Below are 15,983 nucleotides of genomic sequence, written 5' to 3' on the forward strand. Positions count from 1 at the left end.
ACTTCCCTTGGGAAACCCCTTCCTACTCTAAGGATCGGGGTGGGAATGTGGCTTTGTGTGGACTGAAAACAGCACACCTACAAAAGCAGCTCATCACCACCACAGGCAGGCTGTATTTCAAAGCTAGAACAAACATTGTCTGGTTGTCTACCCTTGCCTTTGCTTTATCACCATCGTACTGATAGTTTCAGCTCTTGTTATTTTTTCGTTGACAATGCACATCTTAACCTCCTTCTATCTGTGTCCTCTGAGGCATTTTCTTCTCATACTTCTTCCAGCAGTTTGTCTTCCTTAGGGGAGGAAGAGCTAAATGGATTGCCACATTAGCTTTCTCATTCCATGCCATTACACTTTTTAACTAGTGCTTGCAAATAGGTAAATTAGCTTTTAAGTGATCCCAGTAGTACCATTGGCCTTTGCTACAATCCTGCATTTAAAGCTGATTCACTTTACTTACCTCTATTGCTCAATTAAGAATATACAGAGAGGAAAAGCAGCTCTGCAGCCAGCAACTGCAGCCCAGGAGTGAGCTGGGTTGTTCCATTACCCACAGTATCTCATCACCACACTGCAGCACTTTTCCCATCTACCCACGAGGGGAACAGGCTGCACCTCACCCACTGTTTCTGGGGGAAGCACCAAGAGCAGTGATCCCCCATCACATAAGATTATTCCAAATGGCTGTATGTGCCAGCACCTGTCTGCTCTGTGCTGCCCCACAGCAAGAATCTGTAGGGTAAGACATTCCCAGCGAAAGCTTCTGAAGGAACTCAAGTCTTTGCTCCAACAGCAACTCCTTTATTTACTCACCTAGAAAAAGGAGAATGATTTCCATCGAGAGTGAGCAGCTTCAGTGCTCCCACACAAAATGCAGTAACACACCAAGAACCTGGCAAGTCTCTGCGGTGTTCTTGCACCTTACTATGCACACATGCCACTATCAATAGCACAGATCATTGCCACTTGCAGTGGGAGCCGTAAAAAGAAAAATGTTTAGAGCACCTTATGGAATATCCTTTTAAAATTTTGTTTAGATTCTGAGTTATGTGCACTTGTTCAGTAATTAAGGGCCAATCCCTTTATGATCAAAGGCTGGCCCTAACCACATGGGTGGATCCCATATCATACTGTGCCACAGCCTTTGGTACAACCCTCATAATATTTTTTCATATTTTAATCATATTCCATGAGATGACTGGTTGCCCTATGTTGGTTTTATGGCACAAGTTCCAGTAGAAGTTGGCTCATTTAAGCACACTAACATGATGGACTCAAATGCCATTATTTTAGTTTCCTTTTCCTATCCCATTTAACACCTTTTGGAGATCAATTTCCCCCTTGTTGAGGAAGTCCCTTAATGTAGCTGAACTAAAAAAAAAATAACTATGTGTTGCAATAGCCTGCAATGCGTGCAGTATGACATTTGAGATTATTCCAGTGTATGTAATCACTGAGACACTTTTGGGATGCAGCATGAGTTATTCTACAGCTCTCCAGACAAACCTGATGTCACTTTTGTTTCAGATGACCAGGAATCTGCCCTTCCCCTCCACCAAATTCCACGCTTATGTACCACATTACAGAATCTACCACATTTTTCACCAGTAAAATCCATGAACAGACACAAGTGCAAAGCAAAATGTCATTTTATTTAATTCAAGGACTATTTTCCTTCTAGTATTGCTGAAGGGATCACCTCCTGGGGAATTGATCATTACAAAGTCCCTGTCTAAAAGTTCAAGTGCTCTTGTTGTACATTCTTTTGAAACACAGAAAACATAATGACCAAGTAGGTGGGCAGCTACTTGCAGTTTTAGCCCACCTAAATCAGCATTGCTTCAGGCTAGAAAACAATTCAAGTAGTAAAATAATGAAAAATGTTAACCTTTAAGGTCACTACCATATTTTGATCAAAAAGTCCTGAATGTATGAAAAGAACAATTGTACATGTTATGAAGTTGTTTTTTAACCAGACACTGTCAAAGATGGCAGTTAAGTATTTTGGACCAGTTGTCAACCAGATATTTAAGAGTTCTATCTGAAGGTTTATTACCAATTTCATTATGCAATTCACTTTTCACATTAAGCTCTTTAACAAAAGCAACATAGACCCGCACCAGAATCACTGTAGACAGATTTAGTTTTATAGAATGCCCTTCTGAAAATTCATTTCAAAATAGAGATGCTTTTTCTCCAGAACTGTAAAAGCCATAAAAATGCAAAATATTTGTTAGGAAATTTTTAATCAAAATTATTCCTTAATGTTCAAAATAACATTTAACCTCCTACTTTGTTGTTGTTGTCATCATCCACATATTGACCAATAGACTAAACAGGTAACAATGGTTCACGTTTTTCCCCCACCTGAAACATTTCTTCTAACACAGGCCCAAAAATAGGCAATACAGAGATTCAGGGACATGGATTATGCATGGCAAAGGTAATCCTCTATCACTTTAATTTAGAACAATTCTGATTCTAGCACACAACTTGGAGTCTCAGTTGTTTTCGATCTGCTCTAGGTCCAAGTCCCCACAGTCTAGAGGGAAGATTCCTTCTTCAGTGCTCTCACAATCACTCGTGTCCTCGTCGCTTTCACACACTGCGTCTGCTTTCTTATAATCCCTTGTTTTGAAGCTACGTTGGCACGACCCGTGGTGCCTCCCTTCATCCAGCTGCTCTTTCATCGGGCTGGAGCCAGGGGTGATGATGTTCATTAGATCATTTGAGTCACATGGGGATGACACAATTGTCTTCATTTGTGTGTCATCATCATCATCTTCATAGTCAAGGGAGCAAAGACTTTTGGAATTTTTTAAAGTCTGCAATTAAAAAAAAAAAAAGAAAGAGAAACCATGACTATATTAACTATGACTAGACAGGAGGAACAGAATAAATTCTTGAAATTCTTGAATGGTTTGAGTGTATGTACTCAGGAGTGCCACGTATTTAAAGTAATCCTAGAAATGAGAGGCATGAAGAAAGAGGAAGAATGGTATTTACTTACTACACAGTCAGGCTTTGCATGGATATTTTGCTTAGATTCCCATTTGTGAGAAAAACAGTCCCCTTTTTCATGCAGGAAGATCCAAAAATGCACCCATGGCCAACTACACGAGGAAAGAGAGACACCCACCCAAGTTTGGTGTATTGGGTTTCTGGCAAATCCAGAGCAGAGATTTGGTGACACCAGCATTTAGGTCAGACAGCTGCACTGCAGCCTGGTCAACAATTCATTTCCCCTGCAGAGAATGAATCCTCAGGCTTCACCTCTGCAGGACTGCCAGGACAACTGGCACATTTGGGTAATCTCAAACAGAAGAAACCCAAGCCTCTACTGGGAGCATCTTGCTCCAGAGTCAGTCTTAGTTTGTCTATTAGCTGGGTACTGTCTGAACAAGAGCTGAAGAGCAATTCTGTTTAAATTCAAAGGATATTAAAACTAGAGGGGTACTCATCTTTATTTGTACAACAGCAAAAGAAAAAAACTCAGTAAATGTGCTACAACCTCTGTACCAGAGATAAAGGAAAAATGCCTAAACTCCTCATAGAGCTGTAAGGGACCATTGGCTAGAATCCAGAAAGAGCATTTAAGAAAAAACAAATACACAGAGAGCAGAACTTAAATTTTAACAAGTGAGCAACTTCCAAATTGTGCCTCATGCAAGCACTCAGTGAGAGAAAAGTGAAATAGCCAGGGCTCCTCTGAGAGGTGGTGCAAGACAGAATAATGTCACACTCATTTTCAGTCTCTCACTGGTTAAGTGCCTCCAGTCTCATACATGGCAATCATTGTATTACAAGGAGATCCACAGGGAACAAGACCAACTTTCACACCCATTTCCAGCTTCCTCCCCCAATTTGTCATTTCTTAAGTATTTTATATTTGTTTATTTGAAATGGGAACATTGCAACATTCCTAGCATGCTGTATTCCAGATGCTCTTCCAGTGAACAGTGGAATGGTTCCTACTTCCCCAGTGCACATCAGCACCCACCTTAGGGGGCTTACCAATATCTTTGGGTATTCTTTAAACAAAACTTCACAAATTCAGAAGAAATTTGAATTAGCCTTGTCTGTATACAGCTGGTTAAAAGAGGGAAGCTCATTAGGGGGAGGGGATTAGCCTGATCCCTTAGGTTGATGTTACATATGGAACACCTTGCAGAGAACCCCACTGCCATGCTCTGCAAGGTCCTACAGTTCCTTGGACATACCTACATCAAATCTACACGAAGGTTCACTGGAGGGAAAGCTCAGGTAAAGGTAAAAAACAGTGCACTCAAGGCTTGGGGCTCAGTCACAGCACAGGCAGGCTGAGGGTGATCAGCAGCACTGGGATGGGATGGTGGCCCCATCGCTGGTACCCCTCCACAGGGAAGGCACTGCAGCAGCATTCCCTGAGCCTGCTAACCACATTAAACACACCAATGCAACACATTTCTCTACTGATCAGAGGTTTGTTTTGCTCTTCACCTGCTCAAACAGCTTTCATATCTCACACCACCCATTAGATAATTAGTTAACGAGTCATACATTTCCAGCCAGGAAGATCTATAAGGGATCATCTCATTCATTTGAGCAGACAAGACCTCATCTAGGAGCTGATTTATGTAACTCCAAGGCCTGCATCTGAAGATGACCTCTCAGAAAAAAAAAAATTACTGCTGGTCATAGTTCTGTCAGGAGGAATTCAGAGTCTTTGTTAGCCGTGGTTAAAGTCCATATCCAATTTTGCACGTGACTAACACCAGCAAGATAAATAACCTTGCATGATCAAAAAGATTGCTATTTTCAAATTTCACTCTCTTGTAAAAACAGCTTTGGTATAACATACATTCCTGCTTTCAAAATGCTTCTTTATAGCTCACAGCTAGAAACATTTGAGAACACTTGAGCTTCTTTCTATGACTAACAGGTACAAATTTCTCTCATGTTTACTTTAAAGAAAACCAGTATATTTTTAAAGTAAAAACCATTAAAGTATATTTTAATCCTAAGTCTATCTCATTGCTTTGAAAAACACAATGTGTGCTCTATCTCCATACAGGGGACAATACTTTCAGTTCTTTAAACTTATAGTAGGTACTGGGAGGGAAAGGAACCAAATAAAAGAGAAGCTTTGAAAGTTCTGCTTTCAGTGCTTTAGAAAGGAATTCCTGAGTCCCCCTTCAAAATATCTTTTATTCAATTTACTGCTAGAAATTAATCCAACCACACAGCTGTCTTTCTGGAAGGTTTGTGTACATAAATGGAAAATTGCCTGTTAGCTGTACTGTGCTGAAACCACTTGAATGGGAACTTTTAGCCGGTTTCAACACAACAGCAAGTGCATTCAACTGGTTCTTTGTTCACCCACTTGTCACAACCTCACCAAACTAAAAATAGGTGGATTTATTATCTGGCAGCACAATCCAGCTCCTTTGACAAAGCAAAAGGTAGAAATTGCAATGCATTCAGGCCCTCTGAACTGCAGCTTTCCATGTTACACTGGTACAGTACCACACCTTTCAAGAACAATTGTGCTCAGTGGGGAGCCTGCGAGTACTTGCTCAATGGTCCTCATTTTATAAAGGATGCTGGACTAGCAAGACAAAAGAGTCCACAGTTGGCAATGGATAGAACTCAATCAGCTAGAAGCATTCTTTTGTGTGATGGAAAAAAAAAGGGAAAAAAAAGAACCTCCGTTTTAAAAGAAGTGAGGCGATAAAATGTCTGAATATTAAGAAAAAAAAACCCCAACTTTGTACCAAAAACAATGGTGGGGAAGGAAATAAAAGAAATCTCTCTAGACCCTTGCCATACAACGCAAACAAGAAAGGCCCAGAGCAGCTTGAAAGGAAGATAGTGTCTGTACTCTTTATTAAACCCTCAGTTCAGAAACCCGTAATACATCACTTTCCAAATATAAGAAGCAATAAAAAGGTTGTTTTTGTTTTGCTAACAAAACTAGAGCATTTGCTACAGTAGTCAAGGGAAAAAAAATAAGACACTTACGTGCATGAAAACCTAGTGTATAATGGGAGCAGCAGTTCTCATGCTTCTGCCCCAAGCCCCCACCATCCTCCAAGTCCACCCCTCTGCTCTGAGTGGGGGTGAAGATCCAGCTGCTCTGAAGAGGTGCAGCCGCAGCAGCTGGCACACACTGAGGAGCAGAGGAAGCCTGAAACCACCACGAGCCCTCAGCCCATCCTATTGCTTTCTCAGCACCAGTTACCACCTCGGGATGGGCTGCTCCCTGAAGTCACAGGCTTAGGAAAAGAGGGAATTCATCACAATAATCAGACTGGTTGTTTGGCTTGCTTCCTCTCCCATCCTGAGACTTGTGCCTATGATGGCACAAGAGATGTTGCTTTCAGACTGGCACAGAGGATTTCTTGACTGCTAAAGACTCTCTACCAGTAATATGAAATACATTAATGGTGCCGTGGTCCTCATGATGAGGAGATTCTGGAATTTCCTGGCGTATCAGCATCTAATCCAAGAGCAAAACACTGAAGTAGCAGAACCCAAGCATGGAGCAACACGTGGCTTTTTTGTTCCTTCCCTGTATCTAGCCAGTTGATGGAGATGGGGCAAGTTAGATGGGCTGCACTTCTCCCTTTGAGGGCTTCCTTACTCTTATGGGTCCTTACTTCACTTCCTTGAATTACATTTCCTGTAGATTAGTGAGACCCGCTCAAAAAATGCCTTTACTGACGGTAACTCACAGTTAAACTTCAGATCAGAAGCACCACAAACAGCACAACTGCATTCATGTCTCAGACACCAGCCTGTCCTCAAAGAGGTCACAGTTGAGTCTCAGCAACAACAAAACTCAGCCATGGTACAAATTTGTTATCTGAAGAGATTCTGTTCGGTGAAGCTAAGGGGGAGGCTTAAGGAAGGATTTTTTAAGAACTGACACAAAAGCCTGGTGCTGAGCAGCTCTCAATCACACTGAGAACAAACCATCACCTGGCTGACATCACATCCAACCACACAGATGTGAAGGGTGTCCCTGCCTGTAAACTGAATTTTCACTTCATTTATTACTTACATTAATACCTTCACCTGTGACGATTCAAGTTGGAGATCTGTACTGTGTCTACTGTAAACTATTAGAAATGACAACTGGTTGTATAGATTAAAAAAATATCCCATCACAGTCCTAATCTCTCCATCTTCTACTCTGCATGAAGTGAAAATAGTAAGAAAAAATGCTGTGTTTATGTAACAAAGTATTAATCTTTCTGTAGAGTAGATCTCTTGACATTTGACTCTGACTTTTCTGTCTTGAATTGCACTGAGCATTTTGTGAACACTCCAGTGTTTGCAGATAACCTTTGCTTTCAAGAAACTTGTGGCTGTGTAGAAATGCTGCTTCACTGGTACAGTGGTGCTGACAGAAGGGAAACAATATAGTAGTCTCCATGATGTTATGTGCTTGAGGCTTGCTAATGCACTAGAAATTAAAACCCAAAGTTAAGTGGGAAAGAGTCTCTCCTTGTTCAAACAAGAAATGAAAAGGTATAGAAATACTTTAGATTTTATAATTCAAGTGTCTTGGAAAATACTTCAGGTCCAAAACCAGGGCAGATTTTCAAGTTACGCTTTTGAAATAAATCAAAAGAGCCGTAATTATTTTGCTTGTACCAGGTTAAAAAGCAAGTAGTTTCTATTTATGTATTATGTGGGAACCATCAAATCCCAAGAGAATTCCTGAAACTTTCATGGGCGAAATCAAATCCTTGTTCAAATTTCTTTGGGAACCAAAGACTTTGTTCACTTTTCTTAGCTCTGCAAAGTTATCCCTTGTTTTGCTGGAAATTTGACATGTACTTTTATATATTAAGAGGGCAATTGTTGTCATCATCTATAGCTAGTAATCAGCAAAGGACTAGAATACTGGATATGAATGAGAAAGAGCAACAGCCTCTAACATTCTGCCACGTAATTAGACACTGAACTCCAATAACCATTTCTTCCAGCAGAGAAAGAATTGCTGCTGCAATTCTTCCAGTCAAATAAGGTAAAACTCTATTTGCAATGCCAAAGACCCAGTTAAAAGTCAATACAAGCTGGCAGCACTACACAGTAATATGGTTACATCTTGAAATGACAATTGTTCAGTGCTTTGTCTCAGCTCTATCTTCAAAGATTATTTCAATTTTTTAGACGTAGGTGCCCAGGAAGGGAAGGAAACTGCCATCAACTCATTTCACATCAGATGCTAAACAGCACCCTGATGTAACAGGCTTTCATCTCCCACTAGCCAGACTGTTCTAGATTTAAGTGTGCAGTTTTCTGGTGTAGTCTACCATGAAAGCTGATCTATTTATTGGCCTAAATATTTATGCTCATATTTGTGCCACAGTGTCCTTACAAGTTTTGTTTATAAGCTGCAAGAACCTGTGATTTAATTTGGCCGTCTACTTAGTGCTATTAGTTGAAAAAAATAATAAGACTTTAGGAAATATTTAGGTGAAATGCTGAATTTATCTGATTATGATCCTATAGGCCAGAATACAAGGCTCATGGTGTGAAGTAACTGACAGAAACCACTATAACAAAATCTCCAAGTGAAAAAAATAAAATGCACAAGACTGGGGGACAGAAGGGGAAATGGGGGTCCAGTTCCCTGACTGAACATCACTGCACCCACACAGGGTCCCCAGCACTGGTGAGGGCATTTCAGAACTCTGCCACTGCAGCCTTCAGAGCTGTAAAGCAGCCTACTCACCCAGCTGGGAAACCTGTAGCACCCAATTAACTTCACTGCTATCACATCACAACCCAAACAGTCAAGCTGGAGGCATGGCAGATCCCAAATACATCAGGGATTACAAATATCATGGACTGAGTTCCACCCAAATATCTACTGCCCCTTACCCCAAACTCAGACTTAAAAATCATCCATCATGGGCACTGCACATACCATAGTAAATTTCACAGTCAAGCTAAATATCCCTCTCAAACAAAATATCATCTTTTCCTTTTAGTGGTTTGCAAAGATCTGAACAACTGAGAGCATCCCCAGCCCCCATCAGAGCTATCAGCTCACTCCTCTCCTACTCACAGAGTACATGCACTTAGTGAAGATCCAACATTAAGTAACATAAGAAACAAACTAATTTAAGCAGACTAATGAAAAAATTCATCAGCCTAGAAGTGTTTAAAGTGAATTTAAGCAGCCAAACAACTACGGTCATTTTGTAGTTATTCCTTTAAAAATTGAATTTTGGTCAGATGAGGCAATTTAATGCAGGAAGCTCAGTGCTGGGGGCATTTAGCAGCTTCTACAAATTCAGGACCATTCATCTCAGGGGTTAGGTTTTGTTTGCTTTTAAAGACAAATTGAAAGCTATGCAAGTTAATGCAGTACTTAATGTAATACAGTCAAGAATATGATTCAACACTAGTGCTAACATGGAGGGGGTGAACATAGCAAATTTCCCCTTTAAAAGCCCAGACCAACATTAAACCACGTTTTTAAAAGTTTACTGGATTTTAATCAAGATGTTAGCCTCTTAGATTTTCTAATTCAGTGGATTTGTGAACTGCCCTGTCTAAGTGTAAATCACGCAAGCTTTTATTGTAAGAATGTGGAATTACACTCTACAAACATCAGGCCTACCTATTTCACCTGCATGCAATTAAGCAGAGAAGGTTTCAGCTATTCTTAGGACCAGTCCAGCAGGCACCTACAGATGCTATGAATTATGCCATTAGCTACAACAGAGGGGGCTCACACAGAGGATTTAACCCTTCTGAAGTGACTAATAATCAATACAGTGCCAAAGTGGAGCACAGTGACATGGCTTTGTTCAGCGGCATAACACAGTACAAAAGGCTCGGGCCAGGGAGAAGGAGCTTTAAGCCAAATAGGACAAATCCTAGATACAGCAGCAGCATTCATCTGAAATGCACCCATGCATTAAAACAGAGGCTTCTTCAAAGGCAAAGAAGCACCACAGAAAAAAAAAATTATTCCAAAGGGCACTGAAAGAGAAGGGAAAGGGCCTGGAGGATGGTGTCATAGGTTAACACAGTTTAGTTTCTAGTTAAAGAGGAATATAGAATATTGCTCTGTTCTTGCTCTGGTCTTGCTTCAGCAACAGCTGCAGTCAGGGGTCTCTGCAGTACCACAGAAATTCTTCTGCTTTAAGGTAAACCACTGCCTTTGCACACCTTCATCCAGATTATTTTCCTACTCACTGCTGGACCCAAAGCACATCTTTATTACTGACAGTGAATTTATTCACCTTATGGACAGACTGAAGAGCTGGACAATATGGAATTGGGCCTCTACTATGCTTGAACTGCATAAGCTCAAGAGGCTTCGGTCTGGCAAATCCAATCAGCCAACAGCATTAATGAGCAATAGTGTGATGAACAAACAGCTGCACCACTTGTGTGCATACAGGGATGATAAACACATCTGGTTTTCTAGCAGAAGTACACAGAGGGAAACAATGTAAGCACATGCTCTCTCCCAGCAGAAGTGATTCATGCTTTGCCAGACTCATTCCCTCTTTTCCTATTCAGGAACTATTACGTTTCCTTTCAGAAAGAAAACAGGCTGCAGAAACAAGAAACAACTTAAACTATGTATTACCATCTTCCTTAGTAAGATGACAAAATAATTTTACAAACACCTAGTTTAAACCAAATCTAATTAATACAGATGAAAGATGCATCCATTCTTCCACATTTTAGACTGGGAAATAAGAAGGCACACACACATCATTAACATGAGCTACACACACATCCCTGAACAGAAACACAGGCACAAAAGGAGCAGCACAAGAAAACTGCTTAACAAGACTATGATTGCTTGCAGTACCATCTCTCAGTGTTCAGCATTCAGGATCCAAAAACAAAGACCACCCTGGGTAGTCAAAGCCTTCTGATGTATTATTCCTCTGACAGAGGAATTAACAGACTACAATCAGCTCTGAAACAACAAACAAAAAAGTTACCTCCAACCCCAGGAGTTTCAATGAGTTTCTCAGTTTCTAACTAGATACATTTAGACAAGAAGAGAAAAAGCTGTACCTGTGCTCCCACAAAACTCCAAATAAAAAGTGACATTTCAAAGTTTATACTGCCATGCCAAACTCTGCTCTCAAGTAACAAGGTTTAAGTTGACTGATTATGCACTGGAGTAACACAGGACAGGATTTGACCCTTGTGGCTTCAAAACATGGCCATATTGGCTTCATTTCCTGCCATTTATGTGTCATCTATTTTTATAGAGAAGTTCTATTCCTGAGAAGTTTAGCCAAGGTCTTATTCCTTCATGACTTTGCTATGAGCTGCAAACAATTACTTTAACAACTGAATCACATATGCACTGATTGCTGCAGTGTACATCCATATACCACCTTCTCTTAAAATTCCTGCATGTTCTCTTTTCATTTTATATTTATCCTCAGGTCCAATATAAGTTGATATGATGGGTCAAACTTAGGAGAAATTAGAGAAGTAAACTCCAAATCCTGATTCCAATGCTACTCTCATTAGTTACTGACAGATGTCAGACTCACCTATATTATTGGGTTATGCTGGAACTCCATCATAACTAGCATTTTAAGGGATTCTATAATTGGGCCATAAAGTTCACTTCTGCCAGGGGAGGGGGATGGGGAAAAAAAGGGAAAACTACCCCATCAGCTTGGGAACAGTTCCCCCTTCTTCAAACCAATTTTCCACTACAGAAATACTTGTCCAAAACAAAGCCCTAAGATCTTGTTATGCAAGTGCACAGAGGGACACAGAGACAAAGCACATGTGCTGCTATGAATCTTTTGCTCAGCTCAATGCAAAACCCACAATTGAACAGTAAATTCTTCCAGGAGCATTAATTTAAACTGTAGGTGGACCTTTACCACTAATTATTTCCAGGGACAAGTTAAATTAAACACAATGCATTTGTTTGAAAAGAACAGAATTAGTACCAGGGATTGAAGGTGAATGGTGCAAAGACTGCATTTTTCTAGCATGGTATCTGATTTTGGGCTATCTGCACAGTTTTGAAATCATGTGCTTCAGGAAGTGTTCCTGACATTAAGTGACAAGACTGCTATATATTTTTAATACTAAGTCAACTTGCACTACAACTTCTGTTTGATAAATAAAATTTAGACAAGCTTGTTTATTGGTTCAAATACCAAAGCTGACAACATGTCAGCAGTTGATGCTCAGTATGTTTTTTTAAAAAGTCAGGGAACCATATATGTGGTCCTTTATCCTTCAGTGTAATACACATTTTAAACACATCATACCAAGTCAGAGGAGAAGCAAAGTACACACAGCTTGTGTAAGGCAGAGTCAACACTCAGATTCCTAAAATACTGAGGTAACACTAAAGCTGAGCTCAGCCTCTCACCGTATGGCCTCAGTTTTCCTCTATTGTGCAGCAAACCCAGAGTTTGCATGAAAAACCTGCAACATTCAAAACCCCTGTACATTCAATTATTACATGTGCTTTGGTTTAAAGATGAGGATCTGTTTATGCTACCCCAGCTTGCAAACTTCCTAGCATACCATGAAGGCCTTTTGAGTTTTAGTCACGTGGTTACTAATATAATGAAAACTGAAATCAGGAAACCCATCAGAAATCTCATTTATTTACAATTTCTTTTCTGCTAATATTTAAGTTTTCTTGCAAAGCACATGTCATAAGGACAAAAGTGAGTACTTTCAAATAAAGAAACAGATGAGCTATTTGATTATCTGCAGCTCACCATAACACTAAACCATCACTTATGCAGAAAACATCTTCTTATTAACTATATTCCATCAGAAGTTGCATCTAACAACAACTTAAGAACAGAACAAACTTCTCTTCAATTTGTACATACTTGAAAAAAAAAATGCAAACAAGTCAGTATTTCCCATCCTAATGGAAAAATTTACACCATTAAGCAAAACATAGAGAAATGCTGACCAGCTCATTTTCACACACTTGAGATATCTGTTCTGCTTTTATCACACCTATGCAACAGTGCATAGATGCAGCAGGAACTGATCAATGCAATGCAAGACAAAAGACCAAATGACAGTGAAATTTAAGACTTTTCCAAGTGATTTTAATAAACCTCTCTGCAGAGAAAAGCTTCAGATGAATCAACTTGGTTTGAAGTCTTTTAGATGATGATGATGCATCAAGTCAAAGTCAAAAGCAAGGGAAGTTTCACACAACAGAGTATGGAACAACAAAGCCTAGTTTCTGAGTTAAGTCCTTGCATTCAGATTCCACAAAGATATACTTATTTACTGATTTAACATGTTATTACAAAAATACTGAGTATTTAAAGAACCCTCTCCCTGAATCACCCTGAGTTAAATTCAAATGTGCATAACTTCTTTTTCTAATAAATTTTAGAAGATTTCACTGGGATTTTATTTTTTGCCAAAAAATCCGGAAAAAGTTCCCGCATCAATGTCGAAACACTACTCGACACTTCTGCTAGACATCATCTCCTGTAATTTAGAGCACAGGAAAAAAAAAAACTTAATCCCCTGCCACCTGCCAAAACCCAGATGGTAAAACCTGAGAAAAGTGCTCTCACCTCTCTTTAAACCCTCTGGTGCAGCTTAGGCACATTAACTATAAGTACACTATATTCAACACTGAACCATAGCTCTTAACTCAATATTGTATTGTTTTCCAAACAACATCATCAATAATTTCAGCATAATCCAATTTTCTGATGGGATAAGTAATAATTTAAAAAATATCCACAGCTGGCTGAAACCTGGCATGTGAGTCAATAGATGGCCCCTTTCTTTTCTCATAATGTCAAATGCAGCTGGTCTGGTACTCATTAGCTCTTTCAGAAATGAATACTTATTGTATACAGGAACTTACAAGAAGGAAAAGCAACTTTGCAGCAGATATTTAGCTGCCTCCTCTTCTCAGCACACTGCTTACAGGAAAGTACCATAAACATACATGCAGAGCTGACTGCAGGTATGGCAAAGCAACACAGCGATGAGAAGCTCTGGGTATCTGCAAGATATTTGTTACAGAATCCATTTACAAAAGAGGGGGGAAAACCTCCATCCTTAATGAGATTTCCTTTTCTTCACTCTCCTCAGGGCTTATACTCCCTCACTGTCAGAGCACAGGGAACCTCGAGCACAAGGGCTCACTTCATTAAATGCCATTTCGGGCCTAATTTCACATTGTGACCCGCTCTGCCGAGGCAAAGAAAGCAAAACGCCAGATGCTCTCTGTGCCTGCTACCTCAGCAGCGTTTCATTCACTGCTCCAAAAAACTTCCAGGCATCCATTCAAAACCACGTACCCCCAGCCCGGTCTGTCCTGTCACAGGACAAAGTGCTGGCTTGTCTTCAGCTCACTTTTGAAGCTTGCCTATCACCTCCCAGCCCAGCCTACTCCTATCTCCTTTCCTTCTTCCCAAGCCTGCTGGAATTTGAACTTTAAATGGACACCCTCCATGGCAACAAATAGATAAAAAAGGAGCCTTTGATTGTTCATGCATCGCAGAAAAGAAAGGAGGAGATTCATCCTGGCTGCGACCTAGCAGAAACTCATGAAGCACAGCTCCCCTTCCATTGCAATGGGATGCCTGAGCCTGGAGCTACTCATTCAAGCTCCCTGCGTCTATGTTTCCATTCAAAGAGGATAAATTCTTCAGGTTTTCCCTGTTAAGGAATTAAATGTTGATCCTGTGAATGAAGGGCAACACCAAGCTTGGAAAGCCGCCAAAAGGTTCTGTAACACTCAGCAGTTTGGAGTTAATTCAATATTTATTGATACGTAGCAGGATTTATAGCTGCATTATTTATAAGGGGGGGAATCACAGAGCCATATTTAGACCTTGGTAATAAACTATTTTTAGCACCATCTGTTTTTCCAGTTTGTTCCCTTGCTTAGGCAAGAGCATACTTTTATCCAGCTCCCTTTTCCTTGCCCATTTAAAAGAATCCACAGAGTCTAAATCGAAGCACAAGTTAGGATCACTCAGAATATTTATTGAGCAGCAATCCTCCTAATCATGTTCTGGAAATCAAACCTGCTGACTAAGGACAGTCTTGGGCTGATGTAACACTATATGTTGTCTTCACAGAACTGAGCAGATTTTTTTAATGTAAGGGGCAACGTGTTTCACACAAAGGAGGTTACTATCTGGAAAGAAACAACTGATCATTAACTGCATTAAGCCATCTGAAAAGTGGTTCACAACTCCTGGCAGTGCTTTTCTGGGACATAGCTGCCAAGTTTCACCCTCATTAAATATACAGATTTTTTTTTTTTTTTGATCACAAGTACTTTCTGCCATGCCAGGCTGCTGTTAGAGGGGGAGACAAATCATAAGCAGCTGCTGCAAGCACCTTGTTTCAGAGATGAGTTTCAAGCTGCAGCTGTTACCCATTCAAAAACTCCCCCAAACCTCAAATTACCTCTGAGTTTACATTGATATTCTGCTTTTAGTATGTGACACAACACTGGTGGCCTCTCTGCAGCATGGCAAGGGACAGAAAGAAGGGATTGCTGGTTCCTTGAACTCTGAGAGAAGCAAGGCTTTGGGTACTTCATGCTGATTAAGTTCTCAGAAATGCATTTGATAGCAGCAATATATTCTTCTTACCCTCCTGGCTCACAAAAGTTTTGTTTTTACCCAAACAGTAGAGCAAAGATTCAAAAGTTTCACTGGTAACTGTGTCAGACTAGGAAATTTTACTGTAGCGCAAAGCAGAAAACTTATGTTAAAATATGAGCTCGTGGAGTTCTTACTTGTTACAAAGGGCAGCAGCAATAAGGGTTGCAAGCTGGTTTCCTAGGCCCTGCAGCACAGGTCAAAGCATTCCCAGGAAGCAGGCTGTGCGTAGCAGAAAACCAAAATAACTCCCAGCATGTAGTACATAGGTCCAAATTAAATTCTACAAATGCACAATGGAAACATACAGCCACTATAACGGGTTCCAACAGCGTCTTGAGGGCTTTGAAACTTTCAAGCGATCAATATTAT

General features: G+C 40.3%; 1 protein-coding gene across 1 annotated transcript in view; it reads right to left on the reverse strand.

Annotated features, from left to right (window-relative positions):
- Nucleotides 1-1,628: 1,628 nt before the first annotated feature.
- The window catches only part of FAM53A (family with sequence similarity 53 member A), a 70,232-nt gene continuing 55,877 nt past the window's right edge, over nt 1,629-15,983 (reverse strand). Inside the window, exon 5 of the mRNA XM_040064852.1 lies at nt 1,629-2,822. Within this exon, the coding sequence (XP_039920786.1) occupies nt 2,499-2,822 (324 nt within the window). The 3' untranslated portion in view covers nt 1,629-2,498. The remainder of the gene's footprint in view (nt 2,823-15,983) is intronic.

This window comes from Hirundo rustica, chromosome 5 (assembly GCF_015227805.2).
Source record: "Hirundo rustica isolate bHirRus1 chromosome 5, bHirRus1.pri.v3, whole genome shotgun sequence".
NCBI classification, from domain to species: domain Eukaryota; kingdom Metazoa; phylum Chordata; class Aves; order Passeriformes; family Hirundinidae; genus Hirundo; species Hirundo rustica.